The sequence below is a fragment of the Desmodus rotundus genome, chromosome X, assembly GCF_022682495.2.
Source record: "Desmodus rotundus isolate HL8 chromosome X, HLdesRot8A.1, whole genome shotgun sequence".
In the NCBI taxonomy this organism is placed as follows: Eukaryota; Metazoa; Chordata; class Mammalia; order Chiroptera; family Phyllostomidae; genus Desmodus; species Desmodus rotundus.
The window spans coordinates 46,632,204-46,652,171 of record NC_071400.1 but is presented as its reverse complement, the minus strand read 5'-3'; the positions used below and the strand labels follow the sequence as shown (position 1 = coordinate 46,652,171).

General features: G+C 37.8%; 1 protein-coding gene across 2 annotated transcripts in view; it reads right to left on the bottom strand.

The window, feature by feature from the left end:
* The window catches only part of COL4A5 (collagen type IV alpha 5 chain), a 324,804-nt gene that overhangs the window by 134,532 nt on the left and 170,304 nt on the right, over positions 1-19,968 (bottom strand). The window contains exons 10-13 of one of the 2 annotated variants that reach the window (XM_024551615.3): positions 19,506-19,568; positions 993-1,028; positions 858-899; positions 614-706 (exon numbers count right to left, since the gene is read on the bottom strand). In XM_024551615.3, coding sequence (XP_024407383.2) covers positions 614-706; positions 858-899; positions 993-1,028; positions 19,506-19,568 — 234 coding nt within the window. Of the gene's footprint in view, positions 1-613; positions 707-857; positions 900-992; positions 1,029-18,116; positions 18,126-19,505; positions 19,569-19,968 lie in introns of those variants that run through there. The other variant, XM_053917134.1, reaches the window with a different exon arrangement.

The window sequence follows — 19,968 nt, the reverse complement described above, 5'->3', positions numbered from 1 at the left end:
GAATGCATTACTCATGATCAACAAAAATGGAAACAATCCAAATGTTTGTCTGTTGATGAATGGATAGACGGAATGTGGCATATGTATAGAAAAGAATATTGTTCAGCCATAAGAAGGAATGAAATACTGATACATGCTATGACATGGGTGAACTTGAAAACATTATATTAAGTAAAAGAAGCCAGGCACAGAAGACCACATATTGTATCACTCCACTTACATGAAATTTCAGGAATAGGCAAATCTACATGGAAAAAAGTAAATCAGTGGTTGCCTATGGCTGGAATGTTTGGAGAAAAATGGAGAGTCACGACTAATAGGTATAGGACTTCCTAATGGTCTAGGGGTAATGAGAATGTGACAAAATTAGAGTGTAGTGATGGTTTCATTACCCTGTAAATATACTAGTAAATGGAATTGTATATTTTAAATGGGTGAATTGTATGGCATGTACATTATATATCAATAAAGATCTTTAAAAATATAGTTATCTCAAATTCTTGTTATTTTGAAAATACCTTCACATAACCATATTTACCTTATAATGCATTTTATTGGAATAAATGCCACTTTCATAACAAGTTGTTCATTGTATTCCTCTCTGTATACTAACCTGATCTCCTTTCTGAAACTCTACATCAATTGGTCTTTTCTGTTCACTGATCTGGCCAGGTGGCCCAGGAGGGCCCTGAAGACCTTGCTCACCCTATTTGCAAGATAAAATTAAAAAGTGAAAAAAAAGGAAAGTGATATTTCATAATTCACACAGACAATAATATAACATGCAAGCAAAGTCAGAGGCAAGAAGCAAAAAGGAAGGAGAAAACTTAAGGTTGAATGATCCCCTTTTCACTCACCTTTTCGCCCTTGGGTCCTTGGAAATTTAAGCCCATATTTCCCTGAAGAGAGAGATTTTGGTTTAAAATCTCATTGACAATAAAACAAGAATTCACACCAAAAAAAAAAAAAAAAAGTAAAGAAAAAGAAAATACCTTTGGTCCTGGACTTCCTGGTGGACCAGGAGGGCCCTAAGATTAAAAGACACAGAAAAGGAAACAGTATAACATTAATAAGACTTTAAAAAATTTATTTAGTTTCATAAATGTGAAGACTGAAAAAGCTCTTCAAAATAATATTTCCTGTTTTTTTCTCATTGCTTTCTAGTCAGAGACACACATCTTAAATGATTTAAACAAAGTAGATGAGTGTGGATACTTCTCATGAGACGATACCAGTGGGATGTGAAAGACATGCAAGGGTGGGTAGGGACAGAGGATAGCACCAGTGCTAAATATAAGTACAAAAATTAATGTAAACAAACATCAGTTTTCTCATATCAGAATTACAGGTTAATTTAAGTAACAAAAGGCAATTACTTCTCTAATTATAGAAAGAACATTTTTAAGGGATTTGTCACTACTTGACCAAAGATTGAGTAGAATTCTAGATGTGGTCAATTGTGTCATAATTTTTTTGTTTCATTTTCTTTTTGATGTTTTGCTCCCCTGAGTGTACACTTAGCTGTTACTATATAGTCATAAACATTAAAATTTTTTAACGTAGTGCTGGTACCTGTTCTACCACATGTAATTTTTCTTCTATATTACAGTTCTTAATTTATTTAGAGTTTTATGAAACATGGTATAGTTTTGATTGACAAAAGCAAAGTAATTTTACAATTATGTACATACAAAACCAAAATGGTTTTGTGGATAAATGTTATATTAAAATTCATATTAGTGACTTTCTTGAGAGTTGAGAGAAGTAGAGTCCAATTTAAAATGTCAACAGATTTGGGAGTCCACTTCCCCCTGGTCATGGATGAAACACCTAGCGCATCTTCTGAGGAACAGAGTGAATAGCCAATGGTATCCCAGCATATTTGAAGACTGGACGCCCAAAACTGTAGAGGATGTTGAAAAATCAGATGGCAAGGAAAGTGCTTCAGGGCAATAAGGTCCTGGGACCAGCGCGGGGGTCCAGGGCAGCTACAGTCCCAGGTCCAGTGCCCTCTGGATATGCGCAGGATTCTTAGGAGACAGCCAGGTCAAAGGCTCCCTCCCATGCCAAACTGGGTTTGAGCAGCACTAGGAGGAACCTGGATGCTTGAAGTCACTGAGGGGAATAAGGACGAAGTGGCAAACACACAGGGGAGGTGTGCACCCACTGAGACTGTGGATGCCGGCTGGAGAGAGTTGGGCAGTGATGGACCCTGACCCGGTCAGTCCCCAGTCTGGTTGCAGAGTTGGGCTGGGCAAGAGGCCAAGTGCTTGTTTGGAGCCGCAGGCTTGAATAGGAGAAATTTTTCAAAAAGAAAAAGAAAAAAAAGGCACTCAGTGCCTGTTTAGGGAATTCTCCTTCAGTAGCTGCCCCCGCCTCCTGTGCTTCTACCCTGTGGGCTACAGCGACAGCCCTCCAGCGGCTGCAGTAGAGACTGTGCACTCATACACGAAGCCCCTGGGCATGGGGCACACCTGACCCTGCAGCCCAGTGACTGCCAATCCCATCACAGCAGTGGAGGCTGAGCACCCACGCCCACAGGCAGCTCCAGGACAGTGCACACCTGACCCTGCAGCCCAGTGGCTACCCATCCCACCTAGTAGTGGAGGGCGACCACTCATGCCCGCAGCCCTGGGGACAGAATGTGCCAGACCCTGCCACCCAGAGGCACCTTGCACCCAACCCCAGCGCCCCAGGCTTGTGCTTCCATCCACAGCAGCAGCCTCGGTGGAGCTCCTGCCCTGCAGGACCGACTTGCTTTCTGAGAGGAAGGCAGAGACGCCCCTGCAGAGGAGAGCTGCAGGGCTCAGGAAGTCAGCAATCCCTAGAAAGAAGTAACTCAGTAAGGGGGATGAACTACCCTGAAGAGATTCTGAGAGTCCCTAGCATCTAGGACAGCAAAGAGCGAGATGGTGTGTGAGTTGCACCTAAATGGTGCACCTCCAGGACAGCACAACTGGTGGACTGAAGGCTTAGGCTGGGCGCAGAAAGGCACTGGGGGCCCGGCAGCAAACTGAGGAACTGGGCTGGAAGCTGGGCAACTGCGAAGAGTGATGCTCAGGAAGGGAGAAAAGTGAAGCCAATCCCCCTCAGCCAGAAGCAGCCAAGAAGACCAACAGAACTGCCTCGACTGATTTAAAGCCCCCAGGAAGCTTTTTTTTTTTTTTAATTCCCTCTTCCTTTCTTTCCTTCCATTTTTTTTTAAATTCCAGCAAGTGAGACAATATAACACCTGGAGCTGTGAAAAGACCAGAGTTAGACCCAAAGAGGGGTCGTCCCAACAACTGAGACAGTGAGAAAAATTTTGCTTTGCTACTCCAGAGAACTTGTAGGTAATTGCATATTTGTATTATTATTTTTTCATTATTCTTATATCTTATATTTTATTAGTTTTCTTATTATTATTCTTTCTGTTTAGTCTTCTATGCTTGGTTTGTTAAATTGCATTCTTTGACTGGTTTCCCTTGTTCTCTCTTTAATATTGTATTTTTAATTTCCTGTCTTTCACTTCACTTATGTTCCAATAGACCACTACTCTATCTAGGTCTTGTACTTCCTATTCTTGTTATTCAGATCACATATATTCTGTCGTATGATTGTTGCTCCATTACTATTGTAAATAATAGCTGTTCCATACAATTGTAAATACTACACAGCATCCCTCCCAGATCTTAGCTCACTTCATTGTTTCCTGAACTTTATTATTGGTGTGGTTAACTCTATGCTCTAACACATTACACCTATTTTCTACCCTTTACTCTCACTTTACCTCATATTCTGACCTTCCACAAGCTCACTGCTTTCTAGATCCAACTCACAATCCTTCCACTGCTAACAAGACTCTTATCTTTATTACACTCTTTCTAAAAAGTGGTTAGTTGGGTAAAATATCATGGTTAACATTATACATATCCAAACGATCTCCTATCTCTTTTATATGGGTTGGTACTTTAAATACCATAGAATGCACTCCCGCAGTCTTAAACCATTTTGTCTTCGCCTTCCAAATGATCACAAAAAAGAGTACATTGCAGCTGTGAACACAAGGATACTTGCTGGAAGAGGAAACCCACCAACAAAGGAACCACCAACAGATAAGAACAGAGGAAGATGAACGACAGAGTGGAAGCCACACTAACTCAACCAGGACCTATCTGGAAATACAACTAAATGGTACGGAAATTACCCATAACAAACAACTGCACAAGATCGAGAGAGAAGCCTCAAAATTTTGTACACACAGAAGAACCAGCTTCAACACAACCTGTCCACACCTGCACAACAGAAGACGAGAGGTGGTGGATGGCATGACCTTCAGTTAACCAGCAGGAGGGAAGGACACACCAAAGAATGACCCCAAAACAATCAAAACACAAAGACATACAGAGAGCCAACATAAACAACAGCCAAAGACCAGCAAGCTCAGGAGATCAAGGAGTCTACAACACTAAATCTCACAGGATTTGTACCATAGAAATTCACACACTAAACCCAGGGAGTCAGAATAGATAAATTTAAGAAGCACAGGCCAACAAGAAGAGTCTCACAAACAATGGGAAGACAAAGAAACAATCCCCAAATGAAAGTAAAAGAGGAAGCCTCAGAAAGAATGCTAAATGAAACAGAGGCAAGTCAACTATCAGATATTGAGCTCAAAGCAATGGTTATCAGGAAGCTCAACAAGCTCACAGAGAATTACAAAAACCTACAGGGAAACTGTAATAAACTCACTGCAAACTATATCAACATGAAAAAGGAAATAGAAACTATCAACAAGGGCCAAGAGGAAATGAAGAATACAATTCTTCATTTGAAGAACTAAAGAATACAGTAGAAGGAATCAAAAGCAGGACACATGAAGCAGAGGATCGAATCAGCAATCCGGAGGACAAGGTAGAAAACAATACCGAAGAAGAGCAAGAAAAGAAAAAGAGGCTCAGGAAGAATGAAGAGAAGTTAACAGATATGTAGGACAAAATGAAATGTAATAATATCTGCATAATAGGGATGTCAGATGGAGAAGAGGAAGAGCAAGGGATAGAAAACCTGTTTGAAAAAGTAATGATGATAAATTTCCCTAGTTTGATGAGAGAAAATGTCACACAAATCCGGGAAACACAGAGAGTCTCAGTCAAGAAGAACCAAAACAGGCCCACTTCAACATATACCATAATTAAAATGGCAAAACTCCAAGACAAAGAGAGAATCTCAAAGTCAGCAAAGGAGAAACAAGAAGTAACATACAAGGGTGCACCAATAAGACTATCAGCTGACTTCTCAATGGAAACACTCCAAGCCAGAAAAGAATGGCAAAAAATATTCCAAGTAATGAGAACCAGAGGCCTGCAACCAAGGTTACTTTACCCAGCAAGGCTCTCAATCAAGATAAAAGGCCAAATAATTGGCTTCCCAGACAAAAGAAGTCTAAAAGAATACAGCTCCACCAAACCAGCTCTGCAAGAGATGCTAAATGGACTGCTTTAAGGAAAGAAAGGAAGAGAGAGAGAGAGAGAGAGAGAAACACAGGTCCAAATAAATGGCAATGAATAAGTAACTATCAATGATAACCTTAAATGTATATGGATTAAATGCCCCAATCAAAAGACACAGAATAGTGGAATGCATAAAAAAACATGACCCAAACATATGCTGCCTACAAGAGACCCACCTCAGAACAAAAGACCTACACAGACTGAAAGTGAAGGGCTGGAAACAAATTTTCCAAGCAAATGGACAGGATAAAAAAGCCAGGGTAGCAATACTCATATTAGACAAAATAGACTACAAAAAAAGAGCCATAAAACGAGACCCAGAAGGTCACTTCATAATACTCAAGGGAAGAATCCACCAAGAAGACATAAACATTGTAAATATATATGCACCCAACACAACAGCACCCAAATAAATAAAGAAAACCTTCGAGGACATCAACAAAGATATTGACAGAAACACAATTATAGTAGGGATTTCAACACCTCACGGTCAAAAATGAACAGATCTTCCAAACAAAATATCAACAAAGATATTGTGTCACTGAAAAATATCCTAGATGAAATGGACTTAACTGATAAATATAGAGAGAGCCTTTCATCCCAAAGAAGCAAAATACACATTATTTTCAAATGCACATGGAACATTTTCAAAGAGAGACCACATAATAGGAAACAAAACAAGCCACAACAAATTCAAGAAAATTGAAATCATATCAATCATTTTCTCTAACCACAAGGAAATGAAATTAGAAACGAACCTCAAGGAAAAGAAACCCCAAAACAATCAAACTCATGGGGACTGAATAGCATGCTATTAAACAATGAATGGGTCAAGAATGAGATTAGGGAAGAAATCAAAAAGTTTCTGGAAAAAAATGAAAATTAACTCACAACAATCCAAAACTTATGGACACAGCAAAGGCAGTCCAGAGAGGGAAGTTCATAATGATACAGGTCTACCTAAAAACGATAGAAATATTTCAAGTAAACAACCTAACCCTATGCCTACAACAACTCGAGGAACAACAAAGAAAGCCCAGAGCAAGTAGAAGAAAGGAAATAACCAAGATCAGAGCAGAATTATATGACATAGACAGTAAAAGTACAATTCTAAGAATCAATAAATTCAAGAGCTGGTTCTTTGAAAAGATAAACAAAATTGAGAAGCCTTTACGCAGGATCATCAAGGAGAAAAGAGAGAGCATCCAAATAAACACAATCAGAAATGAAAGAGAAGAGATTACAACTGATACCACAGAAATACAAAGGATTGTAAGAAATTACTATGAAGAAGTATATGACAAGAAATTTGAAAACCTGGGTGAAATGGATAATTTTCTAGAAAAATATAATCTTGCAAAAGTGAATGAAGAAGAAGTAGAAAGCCTGAACAGAACAATAACAGTTGATGAAATTGAAGCAATAATCAAAAAACTTCTGACACATAAAAGCCCTGGACCAGATGGTTTCACAGGAGAATTCTACAAAGCATTTAAGGAACAGCTAACCCCTATCCTTTGTAGATTATTCCAAAAAATTTAAGAAGATGAAAGACTCCCAAACTCTTTTTATGAAGCCAGTATCATCCTACTCCCAAAACCAAATAAAGACATAACAAAGAGTGTAAACTTCAGGCCAATATGGCTGATGAACATAGGCACTAAAATCCTCCACAAAATATTGCCAAACCGCATCCAGCAATACGTTGAAAAGATCGTACACCATGACCAGGTGGGATTGATCCCAGGGAAGCAAGATGGCACAATATTTGCAAATCAAAAAACCTAACAGGTCACATAAACAAAACTAAAGACAAAAATCACATGATCATATCAATACATGGGGAAAAAGCATTTGATAAGATACAGCACCCATTTATGATAAAAACACTGAGCAAAGTAGAAATAGAGGGATCATTCCTCAACATAATAAAGGCCATATAGGAGAGACCTACAGCCCACATCATACTCAATGGGTGAAAACTGAAAACTTTCCCACTAAGATCAGGAACAAGACAAGGATGCCCTCTCTCAGCACACCTGTTCAACACAGTATTGGAAGTCCTAGCCACAGTGATCAGACAACGAAATAAAAGGTATCAAAATTGGAAATGAGGAAATGAAACTGTCATTGTTTGCAGGTGATTTGATACTGTACATAGAAAATCCTACAGACTCCACCAAAAAGCTGCTTGTCCTAATAAATGAATTTGGCAAAACAGCGTGATACAAAGTCAATATCCAGAAATCAAAGGCGTTTTTGCATACCGACAATGCAACATCAAAAACAAAAATCAGGAAAAAGAAACCATTTGATATAGAAACAAGAAAAATAAAATACCTAGGAATAAACCTAAGCAGGGAGTAAAAGATCTATACTAAGAAACCTACACAACACTGAAGAAAGAAATTAAGGAACACACAAACAAATGGAAACATATACCAAGTTCATGGACTGGAAGAATTAACATCATCAAAATGTCGATACTACCCAAAGCAATGTATAGAGTCAATGCAATACCTATTAAAGTACCAATGGCATATTTCACAGATATAGAACAAACACTTCAAAAATGTATATGGAACCAGAAATGACCCCAAATAGCTGCAGCAATTTTGACAAAGAAGAGCAAAGTAGGAGGGATCACAATACCTGATATCAAACTGTATTACAAGGCCACTGTAATCAAAACAGCCTGGTACTGGCAAAAAAACAGGCACATAGACCAATGGAACAGAACAGAGAGCCCAGAAATAAACCCAAGTCTCTATGGCCAATTAATATTTGACAAAGGGGGCAGCAGCATAAAAGGTAGCAAAAATAGCCTCTTCAACAAATGCTGATGGGAGATCTGGAAGCTACATGTAAAAAAATGAAACTCAAGCACCAACTTACACCATAAACAAAAATTTATTCAAAATGGATAAAAGACTTAAATATAAGTCGTTACACCATAAAAGTCCTCGAGGCACACATCAGCAGGAAAATGTCAAACATTCCTTGCAGCATCATCTTCACTGATATGTCCCCTAAAGAAAGGTGCATAAAGGCAAAAATAAATAAATGGGACCTCATCAAATTAAAAAGCTTCTGCGTGGCTAAAGAAAACAGCATTAAAATGAAAAGTGAACCAACCATATGCGAAAACATATTTGCCAATGATACCTCAGACAAGGGTCTGAGCTCCAAAATGTATAAAAAACTCACACGACTCCACTCGAGGAAGAAAAAAAAACCCATTAAAAAATGGGCTAAAGACTTCAACAGACTCTTCTCTAAGGAGGACATACAGAGGGGCCAGAGACATATGAAAAGATGTTCAGCATCACTAGCCATCAGACAGATGCAAATTAAAACCATAATGAGGTACTACTTCACATCGATCAGAATGACCATCATAAACAAATCAACAAACAAGTGTTGGAGAGGATATGGAGAAAAGGGAACCCTAGTGCACTGTTGGTGGGGATGCAGATTGGTGCAGCAACTGTGGAAAACAGTATGGAATTCCCTCAGAAAACTAAAAATGGAACTGCCTTTTGACTCAGCAATTACACTGGTGGGATTATACCCTAAGAGCCCTGAAACACCAATCCAAAAGAATCCATGCACCCCAATGTTCTTAGCCAAGTGCCCTTTAGTAAGTGAGTGGATAAAAAAACTATCATACGTTTACAGAATGGAATACTACACAGCAGAGAGAAATAAGGAATTCCTATCCTTTGCAACAGCATGGATGGAACTGGAGAGCATTATGCTAAGTGAAATAAGCCAGGTGGTGAGGGACAAATACCATCTGATCTCACCTTTAACTGGAACATAATCAACGAAAGAACAAACAAATAAAATATAACCAGGGACTTTGAAATTAAGAACAATCTAACAATAGCCAGAGGGGAGGGAGAAGGGACAATGGGGAGAAGGGTTTTTAGGAACAACTATGAAGGACACATGGACAAAACCAAGGGGGAGGATGGAAGCAAGGGAGGGCAGTGAGTTTGACTGAGGTGGGGGTGGGTGGGGAGAAAATACCCACCTGTAATTGAACAACAATAAAATAATTAAAACAAATAAAAATATAGTAGAATTAAAGAAAATAAAATGTTTACAGTTTTGAGGATCCAAGATGATAATGGAGTATGTGGAAGCTACATTAATGCCCTCCCAGGACCAAACTGGACCTACAACTAAATTATAGAGAAATCACCCTCAATAACTACTGAACACTAGCTGGAGAGAAGTCTAACAATCACAACAAGACCTGTAGTGAGTGCAGAGTCAGGAGAGGGCTGGTTGGGCTCCCACGGGCAACAGTTGAAGTGCTGGAGGGATATTTAAGCAGCCAGGAGGGGGCTCCCCTTAAAAAGTGTGGCATAAACATCAAGCTGGGCTCCCCAGCCTACAGCATCAGAACCAGGAAAAGAACCCAAATATCTGGCTGTGAAAAGCAACAAGGTTTCTGTCCATCAGGGAGCGATGGCTAGAGATGCAGAGAGCCTCTTAAAAGTCCAACACTCATAATTTCATTCCCAGCCATTTACCCTGGCAGAGTGCAGTAAAGACGTGTAGTGTCTCTTGGGAGTGAAGTAAAGGAACAGTCACCAAGATCCCTGTGCTGAGTTATTCCCCATACTGAAGAAGCCATCTTTCTCTGGAAGAGCACTCCCAATCATGTGGCTTCAGCCTGAGGGGAAGCAATAGCTCCACCCAGGAGAACCTCTCTTGCCCCACCCTGTAGTGCTTAAGCTGACTGCAGCTGGAGGCACTTTCAGTGATTAAGTGATTAAGGCTGACAGAAATCCTGAAGGTGAAGGGGGATCTCCAGGAGCTTTGAGACTAGCTGACTTCCCCCAGGCCCAGTGCTGGTAAAAGCCTGCCTCAGTGTATAGCCTAATTCTTTCTGTACACACCTAAGCTCAGCATAGAGAGCCACAGAAGCTGTAGATCATTGATAGCCCCAAACTAGTTGTCCAGAGCCAGTCACAGGCAGCATCTGACATAGGTCTGAATCAGAATCTTTGCAGAACTACCTAATACATAGGAACAAACATAAAGAGGCAGCCAAAATGGGAAGACAAAGAAATATGCCACAATGAAAGAACAAGAGCATTTTCCAGAATAAAAACTAAACAAAAGGGAGGCAAGCAATTTATCAAACACAGAGCTTAGAGTAATGATTATAGGAATGCCCAACAGCATGGACAAAGACATAGAAACCATAAAAAAGACCAGTCAGAAATAAAGAATGCAATATCTGATATAAGTAATATACTGGAAGGAATAAACAATAGATTAGATGAAGAAGAGGATTGAATCAGCAATTTGGAAGAGAAGGAAGAAAAACAAACACCCAGGCAGAGCAGCAAAAGAAAAAATGAATTAAAAAGAATGAGGAGAGCTTAAGAAATCTTTAGGACAACATGAAGTGTAACAATATCTGCTCATGGGAATTCCAGAAGGAGAAGAGAATGAGCAGGGATTAAGAACCTATTTGAAGAAATAATGACTGAAAACGTCCTTAATCTGGTGAAAGAAAAAAATACACAAGTTCAGAAAGTACAGAGTCCCAAACAAGATGAACCCAAAGAGGCCCACACCCAGACACATCATAATTAAATTGGCAAAGGTTAAAGACAAAGAATCTTAAAAGCCACAAGAAAAAGACATTTGGTTTGCTACAAGGGAGCTCCCATAATAACATCAGCTGATTTCTCAACAGAAACATTTCACATCAGAAGGGACTGTCACGAAATATTCAAAGTGATGAAAAGGAAACGTCTACAACCAAGACTACTTTACCTAATAAGGCTATCATTTAAAATTGTAGGAGAACTTAAGAGCTACCCAGACAAGAAAAAAACTAAAAGAGTTTATTACCTCCAAACCAATATTACAAGAAATGTTAAAAGTCCTTCTTTAAGAAGAAGAAAAAAACCCAGAAGAACATAGTTAAAAGAATAAAATGGCAATAAATATATACCTATCAATAATTATTTTAAATGTAAATGGCTTGAGTGATCTAAGATGGCAGAGGAGTAAATGAAATCTACACTAACCTCCTCCCAGGATCAATATGGAATTACAACTGAATTGCAGAGAAATCATCCTGAATAACCAACTAAACATTAGCTGGAGAGAAGCCTTATAACCAAGGACACTCAAAAGTTTTTGAACAGCAAAGAAAATCATCAACAAAATAAAAAGATAACCCATAGAATGGGAAAACATATTCACTGAAACATATGATAAGGAGTTAATACACAAAATTTATAAAGTACTTACAAAATTCAACACAAAAAAAAATCCCAAAAAGTTAACAAATGGACAAAGGACCTGAACAGACAGTTCTCCAAAGAGGACATACAGAGGGCCCAGAGACATATGAAAAGATGCCCAACATCACAAATCATCAGAGAAATGCAAATTAAAACCACAATGAGATATCACCTCACACCAGTCAGAATGGCTATCCTTAATAAAGCCACAAATAACAAGTGCTGGAGAGGATGTGGAGAAAGGGGAAACCCTTTGCACTATTGGCAGGAATGCACAGTGCAGCCAACTGTAGAAAGCAGTATGGAGACACCACATTTTTCAGACTGTAAGATGCACTCCCACCCCCAATCTGGGAGGAAGTTGGGGTGTATCTTATAGTCCAAATGTAGCTTGCCTAGCTCATGGGGGTAGGGGGCGGCTATGGAGCAGAGATTTTTCCCCTATATTACCCCTCTAAAACCTAGGTGCATCTTATGGTCCAGTGTGTCTCATAGTCTGAAAAATATGGTACCTCAACAAATTAAATATGTATCTGCATTTTTACCCAGTGATCCCACTTCTGAGAATATATGCAAAGGAACCGAAAACACTAATTTTTTTTATTTTTTATTGTTATTCAATTACAGTTGTCTGTATTTTCTCCCCATCCCTATACCCCACCCCAGCTGAGCCCACCTCCCTCCCCCACCTCCACCCTCCCCTTTGATTTTGTCCATGTGTTCTTTGTAGTAGACCCTGAAAACCCTTCTCCCCACTGTCCCTTCCCTTGTCCCATTTGGCTATTATTAGATTGTTCTTAACTTCAATGTCTCTGGTTATATTTTGTTTGCTTTTTTCTTCTGTTGATTATGTTCCAGTTAAAGGTGAGATCATATGGTAATTGTCCCTCACCACCTGGCTTATTTCACTTAGCATAATGCTCTCCAGTTCCATCCATGCTGTTGCAAAGGGTATGAACTTCTTCTTTGTCTCTGCTGCATAGAATTCCATTGTGTAAATATACCATGGTTTTTGGATCCACTCATTTGCTGATGGGCACTTAGGTTGCTTCCAGTACTTGGCTATTGTAAATTGTGCTGCTATGAACGTTGGGGTGCATAGGTTCTTTGGATAGGTGTTTCAGGGTTATTAGGGTATAATCCCAGCAGCGGAACTGCTGGGTCAAAGGGCAGTTCCATTTTTAGTTTTCTGAGGAAATTCCATACTGTTTTCCACAGTGGCCTCACCAGTCTGCATTCCCGCCAACAGTGCACTAGGGTTCCCTTTTCTCCGCAACCTCTCCAACATTTGTTTGTGGATTTGTTTCTGTTGGCCACTCTGACCAGTGAGAGATGGTACCTCATTGTGGTTTTAATTTGCATCTCTCTGATGGCTAGTGATGCTGAGCATCTTTTCATATGTCTCTGGGCCCTCTGTATGTCTTACTTGGAGAGTGTCTGTTCAAGTCCTTTGCCCATTTTTTAATTGGGTTGTTTGTCTTCCTGGAGTGGAGTCGTGTGAGTTCTTTATATATTTTGGAGATCAGGCCCTTGTCAGAGGTATCATTGGCAAATATGTTTTCCCATACTGTTGGTTCTCCTTCCATTTTAATGCTGTTTTCTTTAGCCATGCAGATGCTTTTTCTTTTGATGAGGTCCCATTTGTTTATTCTTTCCTTTATGCACCTTGCTTTAGGGGACATGTCTGAGGATGTTGCTGCGTGGAATGTCTGAGATTTTCCTGCCAATGTTTTCCTCTATGACTTTTATGGTGTTACGACTTATATTTAATTATTTTATCCATCTTGAGTTTATTTTTGTGTATGGTGTAAGTTGGTGATCGAGTTTCATTTTTTTGCACATAGCTGTCCAGATCTCCCAACACCGTTTGTTGAAGAGGCTATTTTTGCTCCATTTTATGCTCCTGCCTCCTTTGTCAAATATTAATTGACTGTAAAGACTTGGGTTTATTTCTGGGCTCTCTATTCTGTTCCATTGCTCTATGTGCCTGGAAAACACTAATTTGAAAGAACACAAGCACCCCTATGTTCATTGAAGTGTTATTTACAATTGCCAAGATATTGAAGCTGCCTAAGTATGCATCAATCGATGAGTGGATAAAACAACTATGAGATTTACACAATGGAATACTACTCTGCCATAAAAAGAAGAAAATTTTATCCTTTGTGACAGTATGGATGGACATGGAGAACATTATGCTAAGTGAAATAAGCCAGTCAGAGAAGACAAATACCATAGGATTTCACTCATATGTGGAATCTAACAAACAAACTGAACTAACAAGCAAAACAGAGAAAGACTCATAGATGGAGAACAGATGACAGCTAGTGTGTTGTGGGGTGGGGAGGTTAGGGGGTAGAGGGATTGAGAACTAAGGGAAAAAGGACTCATGGACATGGACAACAGTGTGTTGATTGCTGGGAGGAGAGGGTATAAGGGAACTAAATGGTAATGGAAAAATATAATAAAGATTCTATATTTAAAAATGTAAATATCTTAAATGCCAACAGCAGGGACAAAGACATCAAAAGACATAGGGTAGCTAAATGGGTAAGAAAACAAGACCCATATATATATGCTATCTACAAGAAACATAGCTGATAACAAAAGATACACATAGACTAATAATAAAGATATGAAAAAAGGTATTTCATGGAAATAGAAATGAAAAAAAAAGTTGGAGTAGCAATACTTATATCTGACAAAATAAGCTTTAAAATAATGGCTATAGTAAGAGAGAAATAAGGACAGCTCATAAGGATAAAGGGAGCAGTCCAGCAAGAGGATATAACCCTAATAAACATATATGAACTGAACATAGGAGCACCTAAATATGTAAAGTATATCTTTCTTTTATTTTTAATCTTCACCTGAAAACATGCTCACTGATTTTATAGAGAAGAGAAGGGAGGGAGAGAGAAGAGGGAGAAAACACTAATTTGAGAGGGAAACACCAACTGGCTGTCTCCTGTATGCACCCCATCTGGGGACCAAATCTGCAAACTAGGCATATACCCTGACAAGGAATCAAACTCGTGACCTGGTTTATATGACAATGCTCCAACCAATTGAGCCACACCAGCCTGGGCTGTAAATCGAATCTTGATGGAGAGAGAGGAAGAGGGGAAGAGGGAGAGAGGGGGAGGGGGACGGGGGGAGGGGGAGAGATTGATTGACAGTTATACAGTCATTGTAGAGGATTTTAACACGTCATGTACATCAAGTGATAGATGTTCCAGACAGGAAATCAAGAAGAAAATGGTGGCCTTAAATGACACAATAGATCAGATAGATTTAACTGATATCTTTACAGCATTTCACTACAAAGCAGCAGAATATACATTCTTTTTCAATTGCACATGAAGCATTTCCCAGGACAGACTACAAGTTAAGCCAAAAAAACAGTCTAAATAAATTTAGGAAGATTGAAATTATATGCAGTATCTTCTTTACCATAATGGTGTGAAAGTAGAAATCAATCACTGGGAGAAAACTGAAAAACACCCAAAGACATGGAGGCTAAATAACATATTATTAAACAATGAATTAATTAAAAATAAGATCAAGAAAGATATTGAAAGGATTCCTTGAAACAAATGAAAATGAGACCACAAGAATGAAAAATCTGTGGGATGGAGTGAAAGCAGATCTATGAGGGAAATTCATAGCATTACAAGCCTACCTCAAAAAACAAGAAAAATCTCAAATAAACAATCTAACTTTATATTTAAAATAACTTGAAAAAGAACAAACAAAGCCCAAGTGAGTAGAAGAAAGGAAATAATAAAGGTCAGAGAAACAATTAAAAAAATAGTGTCTAAAAAGGAAAAAAAATAGATAAATGAAACAAGAGCTAGTTCTTTGAATAGATGAAGAGGACTGACAAAACTTTAACTAGATTCATCAAGAAAAAAAACAGAGAGGACCCAAATAAGTAAATCAGAAATGAAAGAGGAGAAGTAACAATTGACACCAAAAAAAATATGAAGGATTGCAAGAAAATGTTATGAACAACTATATGCCAACAAACTTGGCCATCTGGACAAATAGGATAAATTCCTAGAACCATACAGTCTTCCAAAACTGAATCAGGAAAAACCAGAATATGAATAGACAGATTACAACTAGTGAAATTGAAGTAGTAATAAAAAAAAATCTACACCAACAAAAGTCGTGGACAGGATGGTTTCACAGCTGAATTTTACCAAACATTCAAAGGAGAGCTAACACCTATTCTTTTCAACCATTTTCAAAAAATTCAAGAGGACGGAAGACTCCCAAGCTCATTTTTGGAGGCCAGCATTATCCTAATTCCAAAACAAGCTAAAAACAATAGAAAGAAAAAAATTATAGGTCAATATCTCTGATGCGCTTAGATGCTAAACAAAATCCTTAGACCCTCAACAAAATGTTAGCAAATCTGATCTAGTAATAAATTAAAAAGATCACACATTGTGATCAATTAGGATTTATTCCAGGGATGCAAAATTAGTAGAATACCCGCAAATCAATAAATATGAGGCACCACATAAATAAAAAGAAGATGGATAAAAGCCACATGATCATATCAATAGATTCAGAAAAAGTATTTGATAAAATCCAGCACTTATTTATAATAAAAAAAAAACTCTCAGAAAAGTGGGAATAGAAGGAACATACCTCAACATAATAAAGGCCATATATGTCAAACCCACAGCCAACATCATACTCCAGGTGGTAAAAACTAAAAGGATTTCACTTAAGATTGGGAACACAACAGAGATTTCTGCTTTCACTACTCTTATTAAATATAGTACTGTAATACCTAGCAACATCAGTCAGACAAGAAGGGGAAATAAAAGGCATCCAAATTGAAAAGGAAGAAATACAACTGTAATTATTTGTAGGTGACATGATATTGTATACAGAGAATTGTAAAGATTCCACCAAAAAAAACTACTACAACTGATTAATGAGTTCAGTAAAGTATTATAGCAGTATAAAACAAATATCCAGTGATCAGTTGCATTTTTATACACTAATAATGCACTATCAGAAAGGGAAACTAAGAAAACTGTCCCATAAACAATTGCTTCAAAAACAATAAAATATCTAGGAATAAATTTAACCAATGAGGTAAGAGACCTGTACTCAGAAAACTATAAGGCAATGATGAAAGAAAATGAGTAACATAAAAATAAGTGGCAGCAGCTCTGGTTGGTGTGGCCCAGGGGATTGAGCTCAGGCCTGCAAACCAAAGAGTTGCCTGTTCGATTCCCAGTCAGGGCACATGCCTGGGTTGCGGTCCCAGTCCCCAGTGAGGGGCACATGAGAGGCAACCACACATTGGTGTTCCTCTCCCTCTCTTTCTCCCTCCCCTCCCCTCTCTAGAAATAAATAAATAAAATCTGTAAAAAGAAGGAAAATAAATAAGTAGAAGTACATGCCTTGTTCAAAGATAGGAAGAATTAACATCACACAATGTCCATAGGACCCAAAGAAATCTATGATTCAATACAATTGCTGTCAAGATACCAATGGCATATTTCACAGAACTAGAACAAATAATCCAACAATCTATATGGAACCACCAAAGACCCTGAATAGTAAGAGCAATCTTGAGAAAGAAGAACAAGTTGGAGGAATCACAATACCTGATATTAAACTATACTATAAAGCCATAGTAATCCAACCAGCTTGGTGCTCACATAAAAAACCTATACATCAATGGAATAGAGTAGAAAGCCCAGAAATAAACCCAAGCTTTTATACTCAATTAATATTTGACTAAGGAGGCAAAAACATATAATTGGGTAAAAGTAGTCAATTAAAAGAAATGGTCCTGGGAATATTGGACAGATACTTTCAAAAAATAAAACTAGAACACCTTCTTATACCCTATACAAGAATAAATGCAAAATTGATGAAAGGCTTAAATGTTAAGAGTAAAAACCATAAAAATTCTAGATGAAAACACAGGCAGCAAAGTCTCAGGCATTTCTCATGGCAATGTTTTCTCTGATATGTCTCCTCCGGCAAGGGAAGCAAAAGAAAAAAAAATAAACAAATGGGACTACATCAAACTAAAATGGTTTTGCACAGCAAAGGAAATCATCAACAAAATAAAAAGACAACCATTGAATGGGAGAACATATTCAGCAATGATACATTTGATAGGGGTTAATATCCAAAATTTATTGAAAACTTAAAAAATTCGACACCAATAAAACAATCTAATTAAAAATTGGCAAACAACCTAAATAGACACTTCTCCGAAGAGGACATACAGATGGCTAATAGGCACATGAAAAGATGCTCAACACCACTACTTATCAGACAAACACAAATTAAAACTATAATGAGATATCACCTCACAAGTGTCAGAATGGCTATCATCAATAAATCAACAAACAACCAGTGTTGGCGAGGATGTGGAGGAAACGGAACCCCAGTACACTGTTGGTGGGAATGCAGACGGGTGCAGCCTCTGTGGAAAACAGTATGGAGTTACCTCAAAAAATTAAAAATGGAAATACCTTATGACTCAGCAATTCTACTTCTGGGAATTTATTCAGGGAAACCCAAAATACTAATTTGAAAGACTATACCCCTATGCTCATTGCAGTGTTATTTACAATAACCAATATTTGGAGACAGCCCAAGTGTTCACCAGATGAGTGGATAAAAAACTGTGGTACATTTACACAATGGAATCTACTACTCAACCTTACCCTTTGTGACAGTATGAAACAACCTGGAGAGCATTATGTTAAGTGAAATAGGCCAGTCAGACAAAGACAAGTACCATACGATTTTACTCATATGTGGAATCTAGTGAACAAAATGAATTCACCTGAAGAATAGTGACAGGCTCATAGACAGAAAGCAGGCTGACAGCTGTCATAGGGTGGTTTGGTTGAGGAGGGTTTAGGGATTGAGAAAAAAGAAGAGAGAAAACCCATGGGGAATGACAACTGTGTGTTGCTTTCCTTGGGGAAGGTGGGTGGAAGGAGGTGGAAGAGTGTATAGGAGGGATAAATAGTGATGCACGACTTGACTGGAGCAGCGAATACAAAATACAGTGAATATAGTGTATAGATTATGTGTTATAGAATTATGTACCTGTAATGTCTAATTTTGTTAACCAGTGTCACCCACAATAAATTCAATAAAAACTAAATAAAATAAAATAGAATGTTAACAGTGTTGTTAAACCTAGAGCCATGAAATTATTACTTCCAAGAGATTGTGAAACTTTGTATCTTGGGAAAATTATAGTACATTAAATCAAAATTGAGCATGGATGATTTGTTTTTGAATAATAATAAGTGAAAAGAGAAAAAAACTAAATCAATAAATAGTATATGTTCAATTTTTTAGTCCAGTTTTATTTTTATATTATCTGACTTTAAACTTTTGAGAATGTTTCAAAGTTTTAAAAGTTAAATAGGCATTTATCTGTCAAAATGTATCACCTCTTAATATCAAGGGACCAATTTATTTATATATTGTACCTTGGTGTCATATCTAAGTCTTGGCTTTACCTATTGAATCAGGGTTAATTCAAAGGAGCAATTACTTAGCATATATTGTTCATGATAACATTGTAAAATCTTTTGTAAATAATAATATTCTAGATTGTGAACATTAAAAATGCATTATAATAAAGTATATTTATATTATAACATATATAATATGAATATTTGTGAAGGAAATCAAAATAAAAGAGGGAGAAATGAAATTACACAAGTAATCTTACCATCAAGCCTGGTGGTCCTGGAGGACCAATTGGCCCTGGTACACCAACAGGACCAGCTGGGCCCTGTTATAAAGGAAGAAAAGTAAAGAGTGAGAACAAGACAAAACCTTCACTGTGTTGTACAAAGAACTAAGTGATGAAATTTTAACTTAAGTAGTTGCCAGAATTCTGTTCTACAGTTCTATAGCTCTACAATATCATAACCATTGAAATATGTAAGAATAAATGGATTGAATAACTATAAAAATTTCAACTAGGCAGAATGCAGCTTTTAGAATACTTGTTTTACAGCGGTAGATAACAAATGTGGGGCAAACATATCATAAGGAAGTTTTAGAAAATAAAGTGATAAAGATGAGCTTTGAGTGGGCTTTTATGCTAGAACTGGGAAGGGTAAGGCTATTAGTTTCAAGATGGTTTTTATAATTTTAAAATTAAAAAATAAGATTAAAGATGATAAGGG